The sequence below is a fragment of the Lutjanus erythropterus genome, chromosome 13 (genome assembly GCF_056507025.1).
Source record: "Lutjanus erythropterus isolate fLutEry1 chromosome 13, fLutEry1.hap2, whole genome shotgun sequence".
NCBI lineage: Eukaryota > Metazoa > Chordata > Actinopteri > Lutjaniformes > Lutjanidae > Lutjanus > Lutjanus erythropterus.
In genome coordinates, this window is record NC_139329.1 from 30,185,608 (window position 1) to 30,210,370 (window position 24,763).

At 38.5% G+C, this 24,763-nt stretch overlaps 1 protein-coding gene across 1 annotated transcript in view; it reads left to right on the top strand.

Moving 5' to 3' along the window:
* plxnb2b (plexin b2b) overlaps positions 1-24,763 on the top strand; it is a 180,413-nt gene that overhangs the window by 150,052 nt on the left and 5,598 nt on the right. The window contains exons 21-32 of the mRNA XM_084734751.1: positions 1,215-1,394; positions 3,445-3,581; positions 7,681-7,781; positions 8,151-8,380; positions 9,871-10,052; positions 13,550-13,616; positions 14,000-14,146; positions 16,788-16,944; positions 18,995-19,095; positions 22,332-22,416; positions 22,822-22,973; positions 23,253-23,413. Coding sequence (XP_084590877.1) covers positions 1,215-1,394; positions 3,445-3,581; positions 7,681-7,781; positions 8,151-8,380; positions 9,871-10,052; positions 13,550-13,616; positions 14,000-14,146; positions 16,788-16,944; positions 18,995-19,095; positions 22,332-22,416; positions 22,822-22,973; positions 23,253-23,413 — 1,700 coding nt within the window. The remainder of the gene's footprint in view (positions 1-1,214; positions 1,395-3,444; positions 3,582-7,680; positions 7,782-8,150; positions 8,381-9,870; positions 10,053-13,549; positions 13,617-13,999; positions 14,147-16,787; positions 16,945-18,994; positions 19,096-22,331; positions 22,417-22,821; positions 22,974-23,252; positions 23,414-24,763) is intronic.

Here is a 24,763-nt window from a genome sequence, read left to right on the forward strand (position 1 = left end):
TCTCAAAAAAAAAGTTCTTTTCCTTAACCCTAACCCTAACCCTACTGAAATGTCTTAAGAACTTAAAGCAGACAAAAGGCACCGGAGAACATATTAACACACATAATTTCACCCCTGTTAATAATGCATACAAAATGTCTTAAGATTCAAGATTCAGTCAGCAGCTGGTTGAAGTCACTGTTGTCTTGTATGAAGACATGCCTCGCATCTATTCTCTTACATGTGCTCAAGTTTTCGCATCTCATTTCATATTTTTGTCCTTCGTTCTTTTCCTCACTTTCTCTGTCACTCCCTCCTTTTCTTCTCTCCTCCTCACTCCTTAAGTGCAGACTTCTGCTTCTGTCCTCCTCTCACCAGTTCTCCACTCCTCTCCTCCTAGCTCCTCATTGTACATTTTTATTTTCTCTCTTTGGTGTAACTTCTGCTTGTCATGTTTTCAGTACTGGCGATTATTTTTTGATTAGTCATTTGGTCTATAAATCTCAGGAAATAGAGACAAATGCCCTCATAATTTCTTAAAGAAGACAGAAACTTAAAAAAAAAAAAGTTTACTGTCATACAAGACATGACAGGCATCAAATCATCAGTGGAAATGATGGACACCAGATCAATTCTGTGTTAAACAACTTATCAATTAATAGTCTAATTAACATAGCTGTAGATTTGTCTGACAGTGTGTTATATCTTTGTGTCAGTTTTGAGGTTCCACAGCGTTTTCTTTGTAAAGTTTCTTTTGGCAACACACTTTAGATAAATTAGTCACGAAAGACATCTGAGGCCTTTTCAATTATTCAGACGCTGGTTTACTTAAGCTAATTTCACCTTTCTTCTCTTCCAGACTGCATTAGAATAATTGAGAGTGTGTCTGTAGATACTGAAGTGTTCTGTAGAAGTGCATAAAAGTGTATGTTGCAATGCCAGGACTGTAGGATTGACTGGAACTGTGCCAGCAGTGTCTTAAGTAAGAGATTACTTAGAATTGTGCTTACATTGAGTATAATCTTAATCTTTCTAATTACTTTTGGCACTTGCACATAGTGAAACAGTGAATAGCTGCTATAAACTTTCCAGCCATTACTAATGAAAGTGCTTACAACAATGTTTTTTAATACTCCTGATATGATGCATCTAGTTGATGGTGTTTATATGCTGTAATGAATTTCTCTCCCATGTGCTTCAGTCATGACACTCGGTCGATCTTCCCCCCCCCGCAGGGTCGAGGATTCTCCAAGGCGATGACGGCCAAAGAGGCTCAAGCCTTTGTGGGCGACGTCCCCTGTGCGGTCAACACGCTTCAGGATGACAAGCTGTTTCTGGACCCACCTTCCACCCCGCCCCGCGCTCGCTCCAGACGGACCCGCAGGGACACCCGGCCTGACCTGCTGGACTTAATGGTCAGATCAGACAAAGACAGACACACTCTACTACTGACATCCTAATAGTTCTAATACCACATTGTAAAAATACTACATTACAAATCATGCATTAAAAATATTAAGTAAAAGTTTGTAACTCTAATAAGAAAAAATTTAGAGTTGGGTCCAAACCAGTAACAGTGTCGGGTGCTGATACTGACATAATTCATTTACATACCGATCCAGATTCCATAGTCTTTCAAACCCATAGCCATCAATATCTTGTAGCTATAATTAATTCATTAATAGTAATAAAGCAGTTCCACATAGAGATCCAGTAGTCCCCATATTTTCTTCTCACCCAGAAATCTATGAGAAAGACATACAGCCAGAGTTTGTGCTGGACCAGTAACACACCGAAATGTAACATGAGACGGTCTGCAGCTGAGTGAGTTGATAACCACTGGTTAACTCAACATGTCCTTAGTCTGGAGACATTTTAGTCTCGAAAGAAAACACGGAAAAGCAAGACGGCAACTTCTAGTGTGTTAGGGTACTGGTTCGGGACTGAAGAAAAGTGCATCTCTAAAATTTATTTAACTTAATAAAAGTAGAAGTACATGCGCAAGCCCCCGTGAGTGTTATATTACTATATATTATATTATTAGATCAGTATTACTCATTCATTAATGTGTAACCAGCATTTTACTGTTGTGGGTGGTTGCTTTTTTTTTTTTATTAAGACTGCAACTAATGCAACTAGGATTATTTTCTTGACTGATGGTTTGGATTGTAAGAATTAAGAAAATAACCTGAAATGCTGTCAAAATGACCCAGAGCCAAAGTTAAAAGTAAATAGGAAATGCAGGAAATCCTCACAGAGAAGCAGGAGCCAATACATGTTTTTGCATGAAAAATGACTTAAATTGTGAGGATTTGCTGGTTCTAAAAAAGTTGTATTCATTTTTAAAGCTTTTCAGGTTTGCTTTATTAGCTCTTGGCAATTACGAATTAAGAATTTCTGCTTGTTTAGTTCTTAAAAACCAAACAATCAATTGAATAATCATTGAAATAATCAGGTTAATCCATAATGAAAAAGAAGAAAAGAAGAAGAAGGAAGAAAATAGTTAAAAATCAGCTCCACCTCGAACAGCTACAACAGTAAAATTTTGCCTACTCATTAATTCATGGGTAATAATAATCTAATGACATAATATATAGTAGTATAACACACCCTGGGGACATTTTCCTGCATTATGTACTTCTACTTTTACTTGTGATACTTAAAGTAAATTTTCTGTCGGTCGTTTCAGTTGAGTACTTTAATCTGTCACAAAACAGAATATTGTATAAGCTCCTCTTATGATTTGTGGGCAAAAATCTTCATTTGTGAAATAACTGGTAATAAAGCTATCAGATAAATGTATTAGAATGAAGAGTACAGTATTTCCCTCTGAAATGTGGTCTTGTTGCATGAAAAGTACCTCAGATTTGCACTACGGTGTACACATACACATACACATGCACGGACTTGCAGAGGAGCACACGCATGCACCATGAATCTTTACTGCACTTTTCTAGGCGTGTCCTTTGTACATCTTGAGACCCCATTTCTTTCACAGGTTGAACAATTTTCATGTAGCTACAGGCCTTTATAATTATATTTAATTATAGCCGAGCCACAATTGTGATTAATACTGTTACCTCTCCTCTGGGTAATTCCTCTAAGTGAGCTATTGTTTAATTTCTGTGGCTGTGAGCTGCATAAAGAAACGACATTACCGGACCATCCATAGCAGAGAATACCTACACAAAAAAAACCCTTGATTATATACTATTAACCTCAATGCATTTAGGATTTTTTTCTTTTAATGTGAGCCCACCGACTTGCACATAACCCCAGCACTTTAAAAATACAGTGAGGTCCTGCAGCTGCTTTAGCAGAACTGTGAGCAATTATGTAGATTCTCCTCGTTTCCTCTCCAGTACTGTTGAATCTTTACCATCGACACCTACCTGAATAAATCCCCCTCTAAAATGTCGAGAGCTTGTGCGGATAATAAGATTCCCTCTCTGTGTTTATCCACAGATCAAGTTTGGGAATGGGGAGTGGGTGGTCGGCTCGGTGCAATATGAGAAGAAGAATGATTTGTCGCTCTATATCATCATCCCTGCTGTCATTGTGCCCATGCTGCTCATCATCGCTATCTCGGTCTACTGCTACAGGTAAGTTCAGCTATTTTCGTTTAACGTCCCCATAACGCTGTCAGAAAAAAGGCTTATTATTTGAACTTCTTGACCCTTCAGCTAAATGTCACATAATACTCTATAATCACTAGTGTTTTAACTGTTATTCTTTAACACAGTTTTTCTAGATAATTACCTTTTTCTTCCAAGAGGGGCTATTTTTGTGTACTGTAAAGCAAGAAACATCATCGTTATTAGTAAAAACCCACAGTATTTATGCCAGTGGCTGTGAACTCCAGCGTATTTGCTTGTGACCCCTTAAACCTTGTGTGGAAATACAAAAATATTTTCCTTTTCTTCTGGCTTTATTGAAGCAAGGATGTGTAATGTGTATCAGAAGCATTTTTTTGTTGTATGTGTTTGAAGTCTCTTTACATCCCAGCAGCAATCAATAAATCAAATGCTCTGACATAAAAAAGAAGAAAAAAAAATCTGTGGCTGTTGCAGGCCTGTAAGAAGCCCATCCAATCATTTCATTTTACCCAAATTACCGCCCCAGTGGGATGTTGTGTAACACAGAATGCACTGATTTGCAAATCATTTTCGACTTGTATTTCATTGAATACAGTACAAAGACGAGATGTTCAAATTGATTAACTGATTGTTTTTTTTGGTTTTTGTTTTTGTAAATATACACTCATTCTATGCCAAAAAAGTTGGGACGGAGGCAACAAAAGACTGGAAAAGTTTTGGAGTACTCAAAAAATACCTGTTTGTAACATCCGACAGGTAAACAGGTGAATTGGTACCAGGAGGGTTTGAAAGGGGCATCCTCAAAAGGCTCATTCACAAGCATAGACAGGGGCGAGGTTCATCATTTTGTGAAAAACTGCGTGGGCAAATAGTTAGTGTCCATGTCATCATGGCTAATTCTGACACAGGTGAAGGCCCCATTAATACACATAGAAGTTTTGGGTCAACATATGCTGAGACGTCCCTACTTATTTCAGCAAAACGATGCCGAGACACATTCTGTATGTGTTACAAAAGCATGGCTTCATAGTAAAAGTGTTTGACCTGCCTGCAGTCCAGACCTGTCTCCCACTATGTGTAGCATATTATGAAGTGCAGAATATGACAGTAGAGACTCTGGACCGTTGAGCACCTGAAGCCACATATCAAGCAAGAATGAGAAAGAATTTCACTTTTTTTTTTTAACTTTGCTTGTGCACTCATTGTGCTTGACTGGTGTCTTCCACTAAGCTACAGGCAGATATATTGCTAATGTTCATTGGTTATGTTCATTGTAATAATGTTTGATGTTTTCTTTCATGTGCATGAGCCTCGCCTGCAGTAGTCAGGCAATGTGCGTTCATGTGTTTTGGGGTCGTGGCTTTCAGTGGAGGCCTGATGGGAGGGGATGGTATTTCTTTTGGGTTGGATACTTTAGAAATCTAGCTTACTCTAGTTGGTTTCTCGTTTACCAACCCAGGCTTTAAAACCCCACATGTAGAAAAGTAAAACGTTGCCAGAAACTGGGCGTGTTCTTTTAAAGAAGGGGACGTTATTTTGGTGGGGTAAGTTAGACGTCAGAGAGGGGTAACTTCTTGTCTGACCCTTGATGAACAAAGTGCTGTAAAATTAAAATAGCAGAAATCCTAACCAACTTTTTCTGGGATTTGACGGTGGTAGTGCTACATAAAACACTGCCAACATTAATCACAGATATAGGGCATGTTTATGTTTTATAGTCTTTTTAAGACCCCCAAACAGAAGCACTGTTTCATTTTCTACATTTTCTGTAGGGGGCTTCTAAAACCAACATCAATCTCTAAAGCAAATCTCATAAAATTAAGAAAAGTCATGAAGTATTAAGTGGATAAATCCATGTTAAGTATGTGCTCTTGGAGTGGTTAAAGAAGGCCCAGGGTCTCCAGCCCAGTGCAAGATTATGATTAAAATGAAACCCCACAGAGACGCAATTAAAAAAAAAACAATTCTGTGTAGCAGAAACATTTTGTCTTTCTTATTCTTTTAATAATCTTGTGGCCCCTCATATTTATTGAAATTAATTGAAAGTTTTATGCTACAGGATATAAATCCTACACACCAGACAAACAAGCTATACAACATAAAAACACAATATACTCATTAAAATCACAATAATTCCCCAAATAATCACAAATAAGGTTTATAGTTATACAAAATATCCTTCACCAGAAAGTAAGATTTAACTGAAGGAGCCTGCACTGTATCCTTTGGAAGCTTGTTGCATGCATCTTACTGTACTGTGAGGTCTAATTTCATGCAATGCAGCTATTTTATTCTGTCTTAGTCTTTAGATGTCAGTTTCTTAAACTGTTTTTCTGGCTTTTGTTTTATTATAGATCCATTAATGTTGATTTTGACATTAGTTTGAGGGGTAGCAAACTAGTTTAAAACGTTGAAATGTTTTAAGCTCATTTAAATCAGCAGCACAAAAGATCAGTTCACGATTTTGATCCACAGCGGCAGAATCACAACTAACAGTAGCTAAATGGAGAATAATGAGCCTGGTGGGCTGCCTGTGTATCGTCTATAGACTGTAACCTACTCATGAACTTTATTACATAATGTTACTTCAGATCAGTTGGGTTTTCAGTTCACTGAAGCCTTGTTGATTTGAATTGCTCGAGGGCTGCCTTAATAGTCTAATAGCTTAATAGCCTGCTGCATTTGATGAATAAACATTGTAGCCTGCTGGGTTAGAGTTGTATGTTAGTGTCAAGCTTTATGCTGGGAGGGAAATAGTTTAGTCTTCTAAAATCTTAAAGAGGTGCTTTTTATCTGAAGCCAGTAAACCTAGTGATAAGAATTTGGGTGCTGTCTTACAATAAGTCTGTCTTTATAAATGATATACAATTAGGTTATTAATTAGGATGTAAACACGTAAAATAAATCATTAATAAACAATAATAAACAAGTTATTATAACAGTTTTTATACATTGATATGAGCTAATTATGTGGCAAGCTGCAGTTACTGACTACTAATCAATCTTACTGATTTACTAACATTTATAATTGGCAAAAAGGAGCCTTATTGTAAAATGTAAAGGTAAACAGTATTACCAAAGCCTTAGCGTATGAATCTGGTAATTTAATATGCCAAATGAAACTTTTTGACTACTAAGATATGCAGACAGTGATTAAATGCTGGTAAGAACAGATAAATGTGGGCTCACTATTTGGCAAGCAATAGGTCACTGTTGCCATTTTTATCTGATGTGTTGTAACAGCTTATTAATGATTGATTGATTGATTGATTGATTGACTGATGATGATTTATAAAGTGTTTACAGCATAATTAATAACCTAATTATAAACCATTTCTAAATCATTTATTAGGGGAGTCTTATTGTGAAGTGGAGCCATAATCTGTATCACTATATTGGAACTTAAGAAGCATCAGCAGTTGTATGTTTACAATAGAGTGAGTAGGTTTGACGGTTACGGAATAAAATTATTCTCTTAGTCCAGCTCAGCCCAGTAGTTCAGTTCAGCTCACTTCAGTTCCAATAACCTGACACAAAAGATTGTGTAACTTTTTCCATCTGTAGGAATAGTGTCGCTATGATGATCAGCTACTGTCTGCAGTGGAGTAAAGATGAATTTTTAATACAAATACAGTCATAGTATATGATAGATATGAAAAAACAGATTGTGCCCAAGCCTAATAGTGAGTTTAAAACTTACATTCTGTACACAGCATTACATTTATGGTATTTTTCTCAAATTGTTTTGTCAAATGTTATAGTAGGGACCATTTTTTTGTAGCTTATCCTCCTCATTTTCACTGCATTTAATTTCACTAGTTCACTGTGCATGTATGCGAGAGATTCTACAAAAAAAAGGCAATTTGTTTGCCAGTTGATATGTCTGTCACAGGAGGTCATGCATTAGTTATACTTGCTTATTTTCTGCTCAATATTTATAAAACACCTACATCAGAAACAACCAACCCACTGGAGTAATACCACAGATAATAAGATGTTTTTGTGAAACTCACTGCTGGCCAATTGCACGTAGTCTTTGAACAATAATTGGACCTCAATTCTTTCCTTTCATGACACATGTGTTGTTTTTGTGGAATCTGTTCAGGAGGAAGAGCCAACAGGCGGAGAGGGAGTACGAGAAGGTGAAACATCAGCTGGAGAATCTGGAGGAGAGCGTACGGGACCGCTGCAAGAAAGAATTCACAGGTACCAACAGTGCAGCCGTACACAAGCTCAGCAATATGGCTAATGCCCCACAAAAGGTCCATGTTTCTGAGAAGTTAAAGTAATGAAGTGCTTCGTAGCTCTGATTACATTTCTTTGATGTATTGTACTGCAGTGAATTAAATAAATTCTCCCCGCTTAACATCATGTTATCATCATTACGAGAAGCAGTTTTGCAGTAACAGTAATAGAAAACAATCTTTCACAGCTGAAATAATTTTCATGGCGACGCTCTCCCTTCTCTGCCTCTCGCAACATAATGATTGAGACAGATGAGCAGCAACACAAATGACAAAGGCTGCTTATTAAAAACGAACGAGGTGCTATTTTCTTGTTTCCATCTCATCGCAGACTTGATGATCGAGATGGAGGACCACACCAACGACCTGAGCGAGGGACGAATCCCCTTCCTCGACTACAAAACGTACACAGACCGCGTCTTCTTCCTGCCCTCCAAGGACGGCGCCAATGACGTGATGATCACAGGAAAGCTGGACATCCCAGAAGCTCGACGGGCCACTGTGACTCAGGCACTCAACCAGTTCTCCAACCTCCTCAACTCCAAGACCTTCCTCATTAATGTAATTATAATGCACCTGGATGTGTCAGTGAATGGTCAGCTGTGGTCATAGACTGATAATGTCTGCAAACACAGAGCTTACAGGAGAGTTGTAAAGGTTTTGCATAGCGATTCATGTCTGATACTTCTTAAACACACCTAGATTTTCAACATTTTAGGATGAACATTTTCTTGTAGCGGGCCTCTAGGGATGCCAGAGTCACTTGGTCCACTTTGGTCCAGACTGAAATATCTCAGCAGCTGTTGAATGGGGGGGCATAAAATCGTATAGTGCTTCTCAGATGATATATCATAATGTGTTTGGTGCAGTTTTCAAACCCCCAAAGTGGGACCTTAAGCTTATCACATGTTTACCCACATGTATGTGCTTATGCATGCACCATTAGCATTATTTCAGCACTTAGCACACCTATCAAGTGCACCTTTTAACACCATGGATGTCATGAATGCAGTATTTTTGTTGTACTGCATTTAGTTCAAAGCACTGCTGTGCCAGCACAGCCTCACAGCTAGGAGCCAGGATAGCTGGAGACCGATTTTTTTTTTCTTTAAAAGACCCTGTTTTAGATCACTTTAAGTTAAACCCAATAAACTTGTATTTGTTCTGTTTATAGTTTAAAGTGTACAGTATACAGTAAATAGAAGCATGAGGCAGGCATGATTTTATTTTTCAGTATTTTTATCAAATGCCTCCCAGCTCATCAAATTAAGGAAGCAGTATTGAACCATGTCCTTGAGTGTGTGCAGGGACATTTATCTCATTTGGAGCTGCTCAGAAATGGAAAACGCAGTTGTAGCGTTGTTTCTGAATAAACTAGACTGGCCTTGCTCATCGTAATGAAGAAGTGTGTGCAACAATGTGTCTCTTTTATGTGGTTTAATAGTGTTATATCAGGCTGTGGTTGCACAGGCAACCATCCTGAAGTGCAGCAAATTAAATTAAATTGCTTAGGTTAACTTTTATTTAACAAAATCACAAGTGGATTTACCTCCCACAACACCACTGGTGCACACTCTCTTTAATCTCTGTTGGCTTTAAAAATCTGCCAATTAACCACGGTCAATGTACTGTGAGGTCCTTTATATCTGGTCGAAATGTAGGATCTCTTGCCTTGATATTAGGACTTTGTAATGTTTTAGTTAGTGGACCACAGTGTTTGGAAGTGAAAAGCAAAAGACACAGCAGAGGGGAGACGTGTGAAGATTCCTAATAATCCAATATTGCTGGCACAGAAATGGCCTCTGAGGTGTTAACTGCAAATGTGTGGGTGATTCCTCTTCCACTAATTGGTATCTTTTCTAAGCCACCATATTTTACAGCACAGAATTGAATTTACCTTGATAATTATTGTTTTCACTAGCATTAGTCTTTTGATTATTTAAAGGCATATTATGTTGGATTTGCTTGTGTGTGCGCCAGCTTCATCAGGATGATTAATTTAGCTTGTCATTCCCCTGTTTCTTTGTATGCGTGTGGTGGTGTGTTTGTAGTTTATCCACACTCTGGAGCGCAGTCATGACTTCAACGCCAGGGCCAAGGTATACTTTGCCTCCCTGCTGACAGTGGCTCTGCATGGGAAGCTAGAATACTACACCGACATCATGAGGACACTTCTGCTGGAGCTGATGGAGGAATATGTCCACAGCAAGAACCCTAAACTCATGCTGCGCAGGTGAGTGAGGAGAAACTCCTCCTGCTGCTCAGTGGATACTGTTGCACTCAGATATGATGCAGAAACACCGGTGCCAAGTTTGATATAAGAAGTTCTGTGCTGCTAAGATTTCATGGCAGCTGCAGAACTTGGAAGCTTTTTAGCCACGTTAGCCAAGTAGTTCCAGGGATGGCAATGTTCGTCGATCAACCACTTCGGTCCAAAACAAAAATATCTCAACAACTATTAGATGGATTGCCATGAGCATTTGTACAGACAGCCATGATATCTACATGATTAATCCTGCGGTCTTTGGGGGCTTTTCCATTGGCACTTTTGGCTGCACCGAGAATGGTGCTGCGTTGACTTGCATTTCCAAGTCCGAGATGGACCTCTGGAGTCATGTGAAAATATAGCATTTCACGATTTTGCTGCTTCATAATAAAAGCATTTCTGTAACATTATAATAGGGGCTTTATATTGCATAGAATTTATAGGCAGTGAAGTGTTTATTTGCTGTTTTACAGCCACTCAACTCAAGCTAAGCTCATCTTCAGTTAAAAGCCACACCTTGAAGCCAGTAGCCTTGTTGTAATGGAGATGCAAATCCCTGCTTCCAAGTCAAACTGGGCCAAGCCAAGACAGTATCTATTAACATCTATAAGATAAATTCACACAATTATTTTGTTCAGCTATTTATGGTTCCTAGAGGATAAATACTATCATTTTAGTGCCACCATGAGGTTGACATTCTTAGTTCTGAAAACAAAAATCTCATCAACTGATGGATGGATTTCCATTAAATTTTGTACAGATATTCATGTCCACCTTCAGGATCACTTTTAATGACTTAAGTTGCATTTTCACCCAAACTACCCAGAACTTTTGGATTTCAGTGCTGAATAATGTGGATCATCGGTCCATTTGTTGTCTGCTTTTGTCTATAATTCCATGTTGACGTGCCGAAGCACAATGAATGAAAAACTGTTTTATAGCTGCAGATTTTTAAAAAACAATGGCCTAAATAAAATATGGGAGTACTTGACCGATCAGAAATGTTTAGTGCTATGAGCCTCACCCCCAAATTTCCTTTTTACCTACTTTTCAAAAGTACAACCACCCGAGCAGGGATGTTTTGGAGGTAAAATAATTTCCACAGAATTGAATTTACACCCTGGTACCTCCCAGTTCCCCCAAAGGTTCCTAGTCTCTGGAGAAAGTTCCTGCAGTGGAAAAGCAGCTTTTTGTGTTTCCTTTCACTTTTCATCTAATGCCATAATTAGGCTGAAATGTACTTTGATTTGATACTTTGATGTAGGACCAAAAACCTGCAAAGCTAATGACATTGCCATAAGCATCAGCTGTTCTTTGTGTTTAGTGGTAATTAGCAGATGTTAGCATTGTCATTGTGAACATTTTATCACGCTGGTGTTCCTCAGTACATCCTCACAGAGCAGCTAGCATGAGACACAGACTGCAGCCTGTCTTGTTTCACCCTGAGATCATTAGATGTCCTTATTTCTCAGCTCTATAATCAGAATCGCTCCATATCCAAACCCTGGCAGCAGTATTTTTTAACATTTTAGGCGGACTGGGATTCACTTCAAGATGCAGTGGACTGTTTCATTCTGTTGCCATATTTTCTGTTGAATGTTGCACTGACTACTGTAGTCCACTACCAAGAGCCAGACTGCTGCTTGATCTATTCCAGTCCTCTTCCTTCTGTTTCTCCTTCTGTTTTTTTTTTCCCTCCCTTGATTCCAGGCACAAAGTGCTGGACGATTCTTCTCTTGCTGTTCCCTTTAAGCATCTTCATCCTCTTATCCTATAGCTCTGGATCAATGGGGCATAGGCTGAAAATGACTTCCTAATATTTTTTATTGTTGTTGATACATAATACAAACTGTATTGGCTTTCTGTGAGTTGCTTTAGGGCACAATCCTGCATCAGGATGATATTTTCAGTGGATATTTCTAATAAATTCTAATGTTTGGGCTGTTTTATTATATAACTAAGTTCCTGCTCTCAATCCTGATCAGAACAGCTTTATTATCTGAAAAATAAACCACCTGCACTACATCTAATCTGACCCATTTTTATAATTCCCCTTTTCACCAAGAGGAGAGATCAATTGTTATATTACAGAAATTAGCTATGCATCAGAAATAATGTTGTGATTTGCATGAAATTATAACTCGTCATTGTTTATTGTTAAATTAATTGGTATTTTTAGGAACTTGCCAAATACTACGAATGTTTTTCTCTGATATTGTCGAATATTAATTGCTCAGTGGTTTCTCCCTTGGCAACATCTTATAATTACTGTGTGGTATTAGGGTCTGTAAACATTCAACTGACTAATTTGAAGTAAATAGCCGTCAGAAAAGAATCTCCAATTTTAGCGGTCTTTGTTCTTTATCCTCTCCTCCACTGTAATGATCATGTCAAGGTCAAGTCATCCGTTGACGGCTGCCTCCGGTCCCTCAGTAGGACCCACTTGTCTGACAGTACAGTCGCTCATCAGTGCTAGGAGGGGGGTTATATGATCTGAACTGTCTGCTGTGCCGAGCCACGCTGTGAATGGCTGTTATGCAAGTACACATCTTAATTGTCCCCCAATGGAGAGGCTCATTATGCTGATTAAGCCATTGTGCCAACACGGACCCCCTTATATACAAGATATCTAATTAGGCATGCTAGCGACTAACAATGGGCGCCACCAGTGGATATCTGACATTAGGATGGGCGATCCATCAAGTGACCACTGACATGAGTTTTGGATTAAAATATCCTGACACTGTCAAGCTGTGCAGAAATTCCCCTTGTTGACATTTTGTAGATGTACCATTTTAAGGAAGTGTGTGTTGTTTTTTACAATGAAAATAGTTCATAATAAGTTCTACCTGTCATTCAACTTTAATTCAAGCATTCTGGGCTGGAAAAACTGTTTTTGTTTGCCCGTTTCATGTTAAAACTAATGCCAAACGTTCATGGAATGACTGAGTGTCTGTTTATGACTCGTAAAAAATCATTAATGATCTTGTAAACAGGAGCAGATGTTTATAACAGTTAAATTGAGTGATGTGTTTATGGAGTCTGGCAGGCAGTAAGGCAGGTGCTCACTCAACTCAAACTCCAGTGTGTATTTTCAGAGCAGTAGGCTTGTTTCAACTATAGGTTTTATATTTAATATACCATTTGTGGCTCCAATCCACTATTTGGAGGGACCTACACATTTCTGTTTTTACCTTATTGTTAAAAACAAATACGAAAAACCTCCCACATGAACTCACACGAAACTCAGTGACAGTATTTCTCAGGGTTTCGTAGCTTATAATTTCTGAATTAAAGTGGCAGGAAATGAAAATACTAATTAAATATCCAATATTTTTCTTGGCTTCCCTAATTAAATGTTATGTCTGCACTTCTTATTAACATGCAGCATTATTACACCAAAATGATTAAATTTTATTCCTACAATGATATTAAAAACTGCTCATCTTAATGTGTTGTTCCAGGTCAGAGACAGTGGTGGAGAGAATGCTGTGTAACTGGATGTCTATCTGCCTTTACCAGTTTTTAAAGGTAACTGTTTTAAAATGTATTATGTGTAATATGTTGTTATTTAACTCAAGGGTCAAGGGGTATTTTTAAATTGGCTAATTATTTAAGTAGTGATTTGTCTTCTGTGCTTCATGGCTAATTTAGGAAATGTGAATAAAAACAGCATTAAACTGTGGAATCATGGATTTCTCCATTTCTGCCATTAGTGCTTGATATTGATACTGTGTATTTATCTGTCTTCTAAATTGCTTATCACAACAATTAGCCTCTTGACAACATCTGAGACAACTTCTAAATGGCTTTGTGTGCCTCTGTGTGTGTGTGTGTGTGTGTGTGTGTGTGTGTGTGTGTGTGTGTGTGTGTGTGTGTGTGATTGCCTGTGTGATTGCCTGTGTGTGTACCAGGACTCTGCAGGCGAGCCCTTGTACAAACTGTTCCGAGCCATCAAGCACCAGATCGAGAAAGGGCCTGTGGACGCCAGAGTGAAGAAAGCCAAGTACACCCTCAACGACACAGGCCTGTTGGGCGACGATGTAGAGTACTCTGTCCTGGTGAGATGGACAAATGCGCGCACGCACGCACACACACACACACACACGCACGCATATACTCACATGTACACACCCCAAAACACAGTGTCAGAAAAACTGCACACACTGCTTTAAGATTGCATGGTGTTTTGTGCCTGGTGAACAACACAAACATGCACGCACGCACACACAGACACACACACACACAGACACACACACACATACAAACACATACACACAGTGCAGTTGCCATGGTAACCACCAAAAACCCCACAGGCGACTGCCCGCTTTTGTGTGACATCCATTTTCAGTGTCAATGTTCTCGGCTCAGGAACGACACAGGCAACACATTCCAATATAGCAGTGCAAATGCACAGCTTGGGTGAAAGTACTACAAGTGGGTACAAGTACAGAGTACAAGCCACCTCCACGAGCCCTCCTCGACCTTCCAACCTGCCCCTGCTCTGTATCCATTTGTGCAGCTTTTCCGAGACTCAGGAAAAGCCTGAGTCCCTCGCTTCGGTATCGTGTTTCAATAATGGAAGCTAATGTGAACACAGCTGTTTTCTGTTAAAGTCAGCACAAATAAAAAGACCCATGGGTAATGGCGTTGTCGAGGACAATTATCAAATTAGCCTGAATTACACGTCTCCTGCCGTGATAGATCGCCTTCTGTGATTGAATTACAGAGGGAGAAAAAACCCAATGAGCTTGATTTCACAGGCAGACACAATGTTTCCCACTGGCTTTAATTCACAGTGTGCTCTCGTTCCCCGTTCACCTAAAATGCAGACGGGCTTGTGAGGGGTTGCTATTGGCGATTGGATCGCCTCCCCACCTGCTTGAATCTGTCGAGTGGTCAGTTAGTTATTTTTGACAGAGTGACTGAGAGTGGGAGGCGAGGTGGGTCAGAGTTTGCCCCCGCTGAGCCTTGGTCATTAGCTGGCCAAGGTGACAGGAGTCCTTTCAGGTGTCACCGCATCAAGTGTGTGTGTGTGCATGTGCGTGTGCTTACGGAAGCCAGGTTGCCATGACAACAACATCCCGACAGAGTGTATGTCGGTGTGCGTTTGCGGGTGGGCGGCTGGGTGCTCTGGCCATGTTTGAATATTTCTGCATATTTCTCATTTGTGTGCGTAGGTGCGCGTGTTCTGCTCACATGCTGTTATAGTTGAGGCATTTTACCCAAAAGTGTGGGTCAACCTCATACAAATTGCAAAACCAAACCCTAACGGATTTACTCACTATGATCTGAAAGAGAGTTGTAAGGAATTGAATAAAGGGAAGATTCTGAAAAACGCCCACCAAAAAAGGCTTTTTAGTTCAGACATTTTGTGACACAAATTACAACTGAAAATCTGACAAATGTTTAAAGAGATCCAAGAGGTGGTTCAAAGGTGAATCTTAACCACACCCTGCTACCACTGTTTTTTTTAATGCCTGGCACAAACATCTACTTGGACTCAGGGATGAACTGATGAGATTTTGGTGGTCACAGATCAAAGATCAAAGTTACTGTGACCTCAGTTCCACTCCGTTCTCATTAATGCAATATTTAAAGAACGCCTTGATGGATTTTTATTAAAATTTGACACGAATGCCCACTTGGACTCAAGGGGCTGATTCATATTTTGTGGTCGAAGATCAAGTTCACTGAGCTCTCAAAACACAATAACATGATTAAACACAGGACTCGAGAATTCATGCACTAATTAAATGTCTGACAGGATAAAATGAGGAAATATCCAAAAGGTCAAAGGTCAGCTTCACTGTGACATCATAATGTTCAGCTCTCTATCGGTCTTCTCTACTCCTCTGTCAAAATATTCTGTAAATGAAGACAGCATGTTTTTATTTATTCACTATACATGTCAACATAGTGATAATTTCGTAAAAAAAATACACTTAATACATTTTATTAAATTCCTTTAAAATCTTCACTATAGATTTTACATGAGTCTGGAAAAACATGAATATAAACTGCAACTGCAGAGGCATACAACCGTGAAGTGGTAATTCTTGTTGCCTCTCAAAATAATTTAAATCAACATCACTATAGAAGTACACTTGTATACAAGGCGACATAAATTAGCATGAATGCATTTAAATGTTGGCATTGATTAACATAAATTTAAAAGAAAATAATACTTAAAATAGCACTGTTATTACTTTAAAAACATTCGTGACCTCCACATTGGCTCTAATCAGCATAAATGTCGGTAATGATGAACACAAACTGTAACATGTTAACTTTTAAGTAAAACTTGTTTTCATTACAAAGATTTTCACAAGAACATAAACCCACTTATGCATCTAAAGAATTTCCTTTGGCACATCCACTGTACTGAATCTATGTCTCATGTAAAACACAATTGCTGGTTGATTGCGGACCGTTTGTGTGGACATCAGACAAAAATACATGCTTAAATCAGTTTTTTGACAAGGGTGTCAATGAGAAACTGTGGCATCACAGATTTTTATGTTTTTAATACTTTGCCTCAGTTGGATTTCTTAAGACATCTGATACATTAAAAATGACGTATTTATGCGAGTAGAACAGTTGAAAGAGTTTCTGTGGGCTCGAGCTGTATAATGCCTGTATTATTACCACATGGGTTTAATGTGCTGTGTTTTTTTTTGTGTGTGTGTGTGTTTTTACTAGACCCTGCAAGTGCTGGTGCAGGGAGAGGGTCCGGACGTGACGCCCGTCAAGGTGCTAAATTGTGACACAATCTCCCAGGTGAAGGAGAAGATCATAGAGCAGGTGTACAGGAACCTGCCATACTCCCAGCGGCCGAAGGTCGACAGTGTCACACTGGGTGAGTAAATGAGGGGCCACCTGACAGGAGGATGAGTCGAAGCAGAAAACATCTAATAATGATGAATAATGTAAAGGCTACAGGGAGTGGCAAGGATGTCAAAATGGAGGAACTATTTCTGTCCTGACTGAAATGCATTTTTAATTAAATCAGAATGGATTTATCTAAATAAGCAATTGATTTATTTCATGTTAGTATCATTTAATATATTATTCTTTCTCTTTCTGTCTCTGTTTGTAGAATAAGAAACGCTTATCTAGTTATTCGGTATCAGCAGCTTGAAGGAAGCCTTCATCCCTAAACAAAGTTTTTCTTGCTACTGTAGTGAGAAACCTTGGGGACCCACTTGAAAGGCTAAAGCTCTATAGACATTTCCCAACATCAAAGCCATTTTTATTCCCACGCATGCTGTAGATCTCATTCCTTTATACATTTTAGATAAGTAGAGATCCGTCCTCTTTCATGGTGAATCAGAAAAAGATAACCCCCTTATTTGGTGGTACTTGTAAATGAATCATATGTCGCAGATGGTGTTGGGTCTGTAGTTGTGGCGGCTGTTTCTAATTTGAAAATGCTGGGGTGCAAATCACAATTTAGAATTAGATCTAAATTATTCAGAAAATACTGATCTATCTGTCTGTCTGTCTTCATCCAAAATTAACTCAAGAGTGCCGCTGAATCCCAAGAGAGAGAGCCATGCAGACAGTAGGAAGGGTAGCTGGATTTATATATTTAAGACTACATTATTACTGGATAACCGCAGGGTAATAAAGATCCATAATGAAATAAATGCAGTCTGTATCCAAAAAATAATAAAAAATGTCTGTATGAAAAAGTACGGAAGTTGAAAAGAGAGTTGCAGACTGTTGCTTCTTATCTGTTTTCTAAAATATAAAATTCAGTTTCTAAAAATAAATTGATCATATGTGCTTTTCATGGTGTTTGTAGCAGGCAGCCAGCACAGGCAGAGCTGTCAAAGTAACAGGCTTTTGTCACAAATAATAAAGGCCCTGTTTCAATCTAAGAGTGCAATTTTGCAGTTTCAGATGTCCCAGAATGCTTTTGTATTTTTGCTGTCGACCAATTATGCAAGCTAATGGCAGATGCCCCAAAATCATGTTTTAATGATTCTTAAGTGCAAAAGTTCTGATCAGTCAGGAATAGGTGTGGATTTAAATGGGCCTGTTAATACCTACTTACAGACTGTGTGGGATAAAACAAGTAATTCACTACATATTTAACAATCAAAATCATACATGAAATAATTAAGGTTAGTATATATAATGGAGGGGCATTAGAATGTGCCAGAATCCACCAAATTTGGGCTTTTATAGCCCAAATTTTCCTCTGCGGAGGCATGACTCTGGAGCCTTCTAGCTTGCTAGAAGATTTTATGCACGAAATCACAATATGATCAAGTGCAATATTCAAATTGCAGAACCACAACCAAATTGCAATTTTTTGAACAAGGAAAAATGTGAGAGAAAAACGGCATTATAAAGTACTGTAGTGGTGCAGAGATGTCCTCACCTAAAAGTCTTGTTCCCCAGATGATATGGTACAACCATATCATGCAGCCTTAGTTAGTATTAAAGTAGTTTCTGCCAGACTTTGATGGATGTGTTCATCATCTTTTCCATGCACACAGTATAAAGAAGGCTGCATAGATGCCATGAAAATTTAAATAAAAGAAAAAAGTACATGTGTAAGTTCACCTGTTAGTTCATTTGCTTTTCTGGCAAAGAAATTTGTGGAATGTTCTCCGAATTTCTGCATAGGACACAACAGTAGGCAAAGGTTAGTTTTCCATGGGCTGGCTTGGAAATAAATATAAAACGAAGTTGGCGAAGGATTCAAAATGGTAAAAGAAAGCTTGGTGTTAAATATGAAAAAGCCACAGAGAAGTCTGAAACTTTGATTCTGGAAAAGACTGGAATTTGAAATGGAGAATCTGTAGGAATCCTGAATTCGCTAAACATTGCAGGTACACCTCCACCTAGCAGAGATAATTTTAACTCTGATCGACTTTCTCTCCCTACCTTCACCACAGAGTGGCGCCCGGGCTCAACGGGGCAGATTTTGTCAGATCTGGACTTAACTTCCCAGAAGGAGGGCAGGTGGAGACGCATCAACACTCTGGCACACTACAACGTGAGTACTGGCAAAATTTATGAAACATATTAGGAAAAAGGAGGACTGAAAATAGCATGGGGTGTGAGGAGGCAGAGGGGAGGTAAATAGCTGCATCTGGGACTGTGGATGTGAGTGGGGTTGCCTATTTTCATGCCATTTCAGTCACAGTTGTGTGCATTAAATCTGTGTCTGCTGCACAGTTACAGATCAGCAGACATCATATCATTTTTTATTTGTACTTTTTTTAGTCATATTACCACAAAACTGTTAAATGTTTAATTTCTATTTCATCTTCCACTAGTTAAATCAATGTGCAGGCATGTGTAAATAGTTTTTTTTTCAGACTTGCATGTGATAACAATGTGCCAACATTTAAGTAGTGTCTAGCAGTATACTGTGAATTCGCTTTTTGGCAAAAAATTAATGAGGTGCTGACTATATAATCATAACATTGCTTGTGCTGTGTCCCTTTGATTAATGTCACCCTCTTTTCTTCCGTTTCAAGATTTTGGGATGTGTCCATTGAATGTGCTGAGCTAACTAATTGGCTTTAGCTTCATAAAGACTGAAAACAGGTGGACACAGTTATCCAGGCTGTTTCTGTTGAGCTTTAGAGGTGCTAATCGGTCTATTTTGTAATTGTTCAGACTAGCCGTTTCATGTCTTTGTGTTTGAGCTAAGCTACCCAACTGCTGGCTGCAGCCTTATGTTTAACAACCAGATGTGAGAGTGGTGTCGATCTTCTCTTTTTTAAAATAATTTTGTTTTTATTTTGGAAAAGCATTCGTTTCACATTCAGCATTTTACATAGTGTCAGTATTTCTGCAAGTAAATTCACATGGCATTGTGAACACTTAAAACAAAATAGTTGCTGCATGTTTGGCAAACATTTTACAGCCCGGCTCTTCCAGAAGTTTTCTATTATAACATGAGTTTTAATTATTTACAATTGAAAATGGAAAGCTTTCACTTTAGGTACTACCAAGGGTAGAAGGGGAAATCTGATTAAAGACCTGCCTATTGATCCTTCACCTAAGAGAGAAATGCCTACAATGATCTTGTTTAATGTGGTGTTTGCACTAAGGGCGAATGCTGACCCGTCTGTCATTTATTTATTTAAATCTCATTTTTTCTAAGTTTAAGGTATTCAGGCCACCTGGTCCTAAACCATATACCAATATATATTTCAGATATTATTTCTATCCCATTCATCGATGGTGGGTGGCTCTGATGTTAGCCACCTCCTCATCACAGCCTTTTTACTTGCTGCTAGAAGTATTTGTACCAGTTTTCTATCATCGGTAGTCCACCCGTCAAGGTATCAATCTTTGCATCTGACTGTTCATCTGATGCCAGAAAGTGAAAGTCTAGTTATTCCTTAAGCTAAGAAATATGCTGGTGGAGTCTTGCAATCAAAGATTTAACAGCAGTGATGTTATTTAATCTCTCGTTGCAAGTGCAGAAGACAGAGTGTTTTTGCTTTTAAGAATATAAAATATGAAACATATTTTGCCTTGTTTTCCCTTTTTTCTTACATAATTCCATATAATTCAGTATTTCATAATTTTGATGTCTCCAGTATTAATCTAATCAGGAGTTATGATTCAATAAGTTGTGATACAATGCATTTCTGTGAGCAAGATGATATATTGCTATATTAAAATATAACTTTACAAAAAACTGTTATAGTATAAAGAACACAATACCATCACTTTTTTTTCATGCAATCAGAACAGTGAAGATATAAAACAACACAACTATACAGCAGTCTGAGTTTAAACACGAACCGCTGCCACAAATCTTTGTATTGCAATATCATAATATTAGTGTTTTTGAGAATTCATATAGTATAAAAACATTGTAAAACATGATATCACGATACACAAGTGTATTGATATTTTCTTGAACCTCAACACTAACTTTATCTTATAGGTAGGCATCACCCTCAGAGCTAGAGCTTGAGATCAACTAAAATTAGACCCCAAAAAATATTTTTGTAACTAAATCAGTGACAGAAAATTCTCCCTTGAGACAACAAAAGTTTGTAAGTCAATCTATAAATGAATATCAACATCAATATGATAATATTAAGATTTATTTATATAGCACTTTTTAAACAACAAAAATACACAGTGTATTTACACAACAGAGTAATATCAGTGTGATCAAAAATGAAACAAAGATAAAGATATTATGATATAGATCAAGGTGTGAAGTTAACATGGCATGTATAACAGAGACAGTATTGAAATTGGTGATGTAGTTCTTTGAGGACTTTGGCAGATCTTTATGTGCCTCTTTGTGGGTACATGAAAAAAACTGGTCTAAAAACCCACTGAACACCACCTGCCCAGCACCAGACAGCAGACAGACAGACCATAACAACAGCAACAGCAACATTTAGCTTCTAAAGAGACAGATAATTCACTCAGGAGTTGGAGGAGACCAAAAATAGAGCCAAAAAAAGAGTGAATATTGGACTCAAGTTCATTAGGTGGCCAGAAACACGACTCCAAATGAATGATAGTTTCTCTGTTTCTATTAGAAATGATCTCCACTGCCCCCAAGTTACCCCAAAAATCAATAAATGCAGTTTTTAATGGAATACATGAGCTCTTGTATGTTGAGCAAATGTAGGCAAGATGGAGTATTTACAAAAAATCTGTTTATACAAAGGTAAATCTGTGAGTGTCCATAAGTCAAGCATACGATAAAGCCCGATGTAGCCATTCCATCGCTGTTTGCCCTCATCACTTTAGCAACACGCCAACAATTTTCACGTTCTCATCACCAGTCAGCACAAGTGCCTGGTTTGCTCTTGTCAGCTCTCGATGGCGACAGAAAGCCACTAAATCTTCTTGGCACTGTATTGATCCTCTGAAAATAAAGGTCACTCACAAATATCCCCTACTTGTCCTGCTTTTTCGGCCACTTAAATCCCCCCCTTTCAACGGTATTTCTCTTCCTTTCATCCTACTGTGCTGATGTCTTCCAGTTGTTCTAAGAGGACATCATTGGCTGTGCCCGGAGAAGTGCTAATCACAGTATTTGTGGGGTCAATAAAGGGTTGCCGCCAAAGAAAATGGCCTTTAAATACCCCAATAAAGACCCACTGTTGCTCTCCACTCAATCATATTGATTATGAATTAGTTCTGGGGCACTAAAAGAGACTGCTGACCTCAGTCAGAGGACCAATTAAATTCAAGCAAGTATGTATTGTTGTGTGTAACAAAAGACTGTTGTGTGCATTCCAGGTGCGGGACAACGCCACGTTAGTCTTGTCCAGAGTGCTTCACACTCAGCAGAACTACGACCAGAACCAGGAAAACCATGAAGAGCGTACGTGTCTTTAAATACACTCATATGCACGCACTTGTTAAACCCAAACAAGCACAGATAAGGTGTATACTTGAGACTATAATGCTTTCCTTTGTGTCTTTTCCCCAGGGCTTTTGTCAACATCCCTGCTCTAATTTAACATGCTAATACATGCCGTTTTATGTATAGTGCATTTTTACATTATGCTGAAATAATATGCACTTTTATCTTCTGCCTTTTTATGTGCATTTCAGAACAGTTGATTGTTTAGCGTTTCTACTTGGATATTCTCTCTGCATTCAAATTCAGTTGACACGGCTCCCTTTTTCATCATCTGAATATGTTCTGCGAGAGTGTGCATGAATAAATAAGGAGCGGAATTATTAGAAGAAAGTCTAAAGTTCTGTTTTTTCCCCCTGTCGACAGGGAACGCTCTGTTGGAAGATGACAAGGTGTTTCACTTGGTGAGGCCGGCAGACGAGCTGGATGAGATCAAATCTAAACGAGGAAGCATAAAGGACAAGTCGATGACCAAAGCCATTACAGAGATCTATTTAACGCGACTCCTTTCTGTCAAGGTACAAAGACGGAATCATTTACTCAATCAGACATTTGTTAAGTAGTTATCCAGTTTTAATGACTCTGTCAAACAGCAACTTTTACTCTCCCAGGCATGTTTTTCAATCAAAAAGCCAACTTTAATGAATGGCTTGTGTATGTGTGTGTGTATGGGGCAGAAAAGCCTGAATACATATACACTCGTATTATGTGCAAATAGCTTTGTCTCTGGGCTTTGATATTTCTGGCTCTGCTCTCCCATCTCTGCCCTGTCTCACATTATTTGTGGCCCCTTTCAGGGAACACTGCAGCAGTTTGTGGATGACTTCTTCCGCAGTGTGCTGTGCTCCGGGGCAGTGGTGCCACCGGCTGTCAAATATTTCTTTGACTTCCTGGATGAGCAAGCGCTGAAACACAACAATGTGGATGAGGAGACCATCCATATCTGGAAGACTAATAGGTAAGAGGTGCTCGCACGCCTGGAGACATTGAAGTTTCATTTGTTATGTATTGTAATTAGTGTTGGAAGATTTAGTCAAATCCTTAAAAGCGCTGAGTGTGTCAGTGAATCTGAGGGGTTGTGAGATGATTAATGGGGTCCAAAAGCAGAAATTAATAGATTCTGCCATGCAAATTGTTTGGGAACCACTGCTCAAATCTTTGCTTTTTTATGAAATATATGGGGTTTTTTTCACTTTGCAACACTAAATAACTGCAAAATGTCACTATTTTGAGTCTTGTATAATGTCAGGTTTTCCCACTGTGCCTCTTTTAAGTCTCAAGATATTTGCCAGTTTTGCATTAAGAGGGTTGAATAGGAGTCTTTCTTCAATCATTAGCTGTTAGTCCTTTGTCAGATCGCTGCCTTCCCAGAATTCCTCATAATAGCTTTTTTTATTTGACAGTATTCAAATTCAAATATCTGTCACTTTCCCATCACACTTTGTTCTTCTTTACAGAGATAAGAGAAACTGTTCAACTCATAGAGATCTAATCAGATTTTTAAAGGATAAGTAACTTTTTATAAATCCCGTCCCTTTTTGTTCTGTCCTCCAATAACAGTTGAGCAATGTTGGTACCATCTTTCTCCTGTTCCTGTAAAAGCGACATATAGAGTCTCATCCTAAGTGAGGCAATATTAGCAAAACGTGAGCTTAATAGGTAGCAAATGATTGATGTAGATTAATTACCTCATTAGCTGGCGTTTTGCTTACATTAGATAATTTAAGATGTGAGTATGTAGCTTTTACAGATTCGCCCGCAACGTCTTTCTACCATCTTCAAAATGTGGTTTTCTTTTCAACATAGACGAGCCTGGCACATTGCATATCTGACTACAGGAGGTGGGAAAGGAGAAAGTAGCCGACCAAGCTTGCTCAACTATAATTGGAGTGCATAGTGAAAAGGGGCGGGGCTTGGTCAATTGCCTTTATCGCTATGAATTGGTGGATTTATAGTTTATGGACCACATGATTCGCCAATTATAGTCTGGAATCTCAGAATTAAGCTCTCTCCCATTTCTCATTTGTAATATTAGATTTTAATTTACCTCTTTGGTCTTTTAACAGCTATTAAAATGAGACAATTTGAGAAGTTAAGAGGGGATATATTTCTTTGGTGGAACTGCTCACAACTCATAGACATCTGCTGAAGACAAAAACGTTGGGAGCCACTGTTTTAATCTTAGATAATGAGTTGTGTTTTATAACCTTATCAAATGTTTCTCAATGTAAAACCTTAATCTGAAAAGTAACCAGTAACTATATCTTTGTGTTTGAGTAAACTGCGCTCTATTTCCCTTTGAAATGTA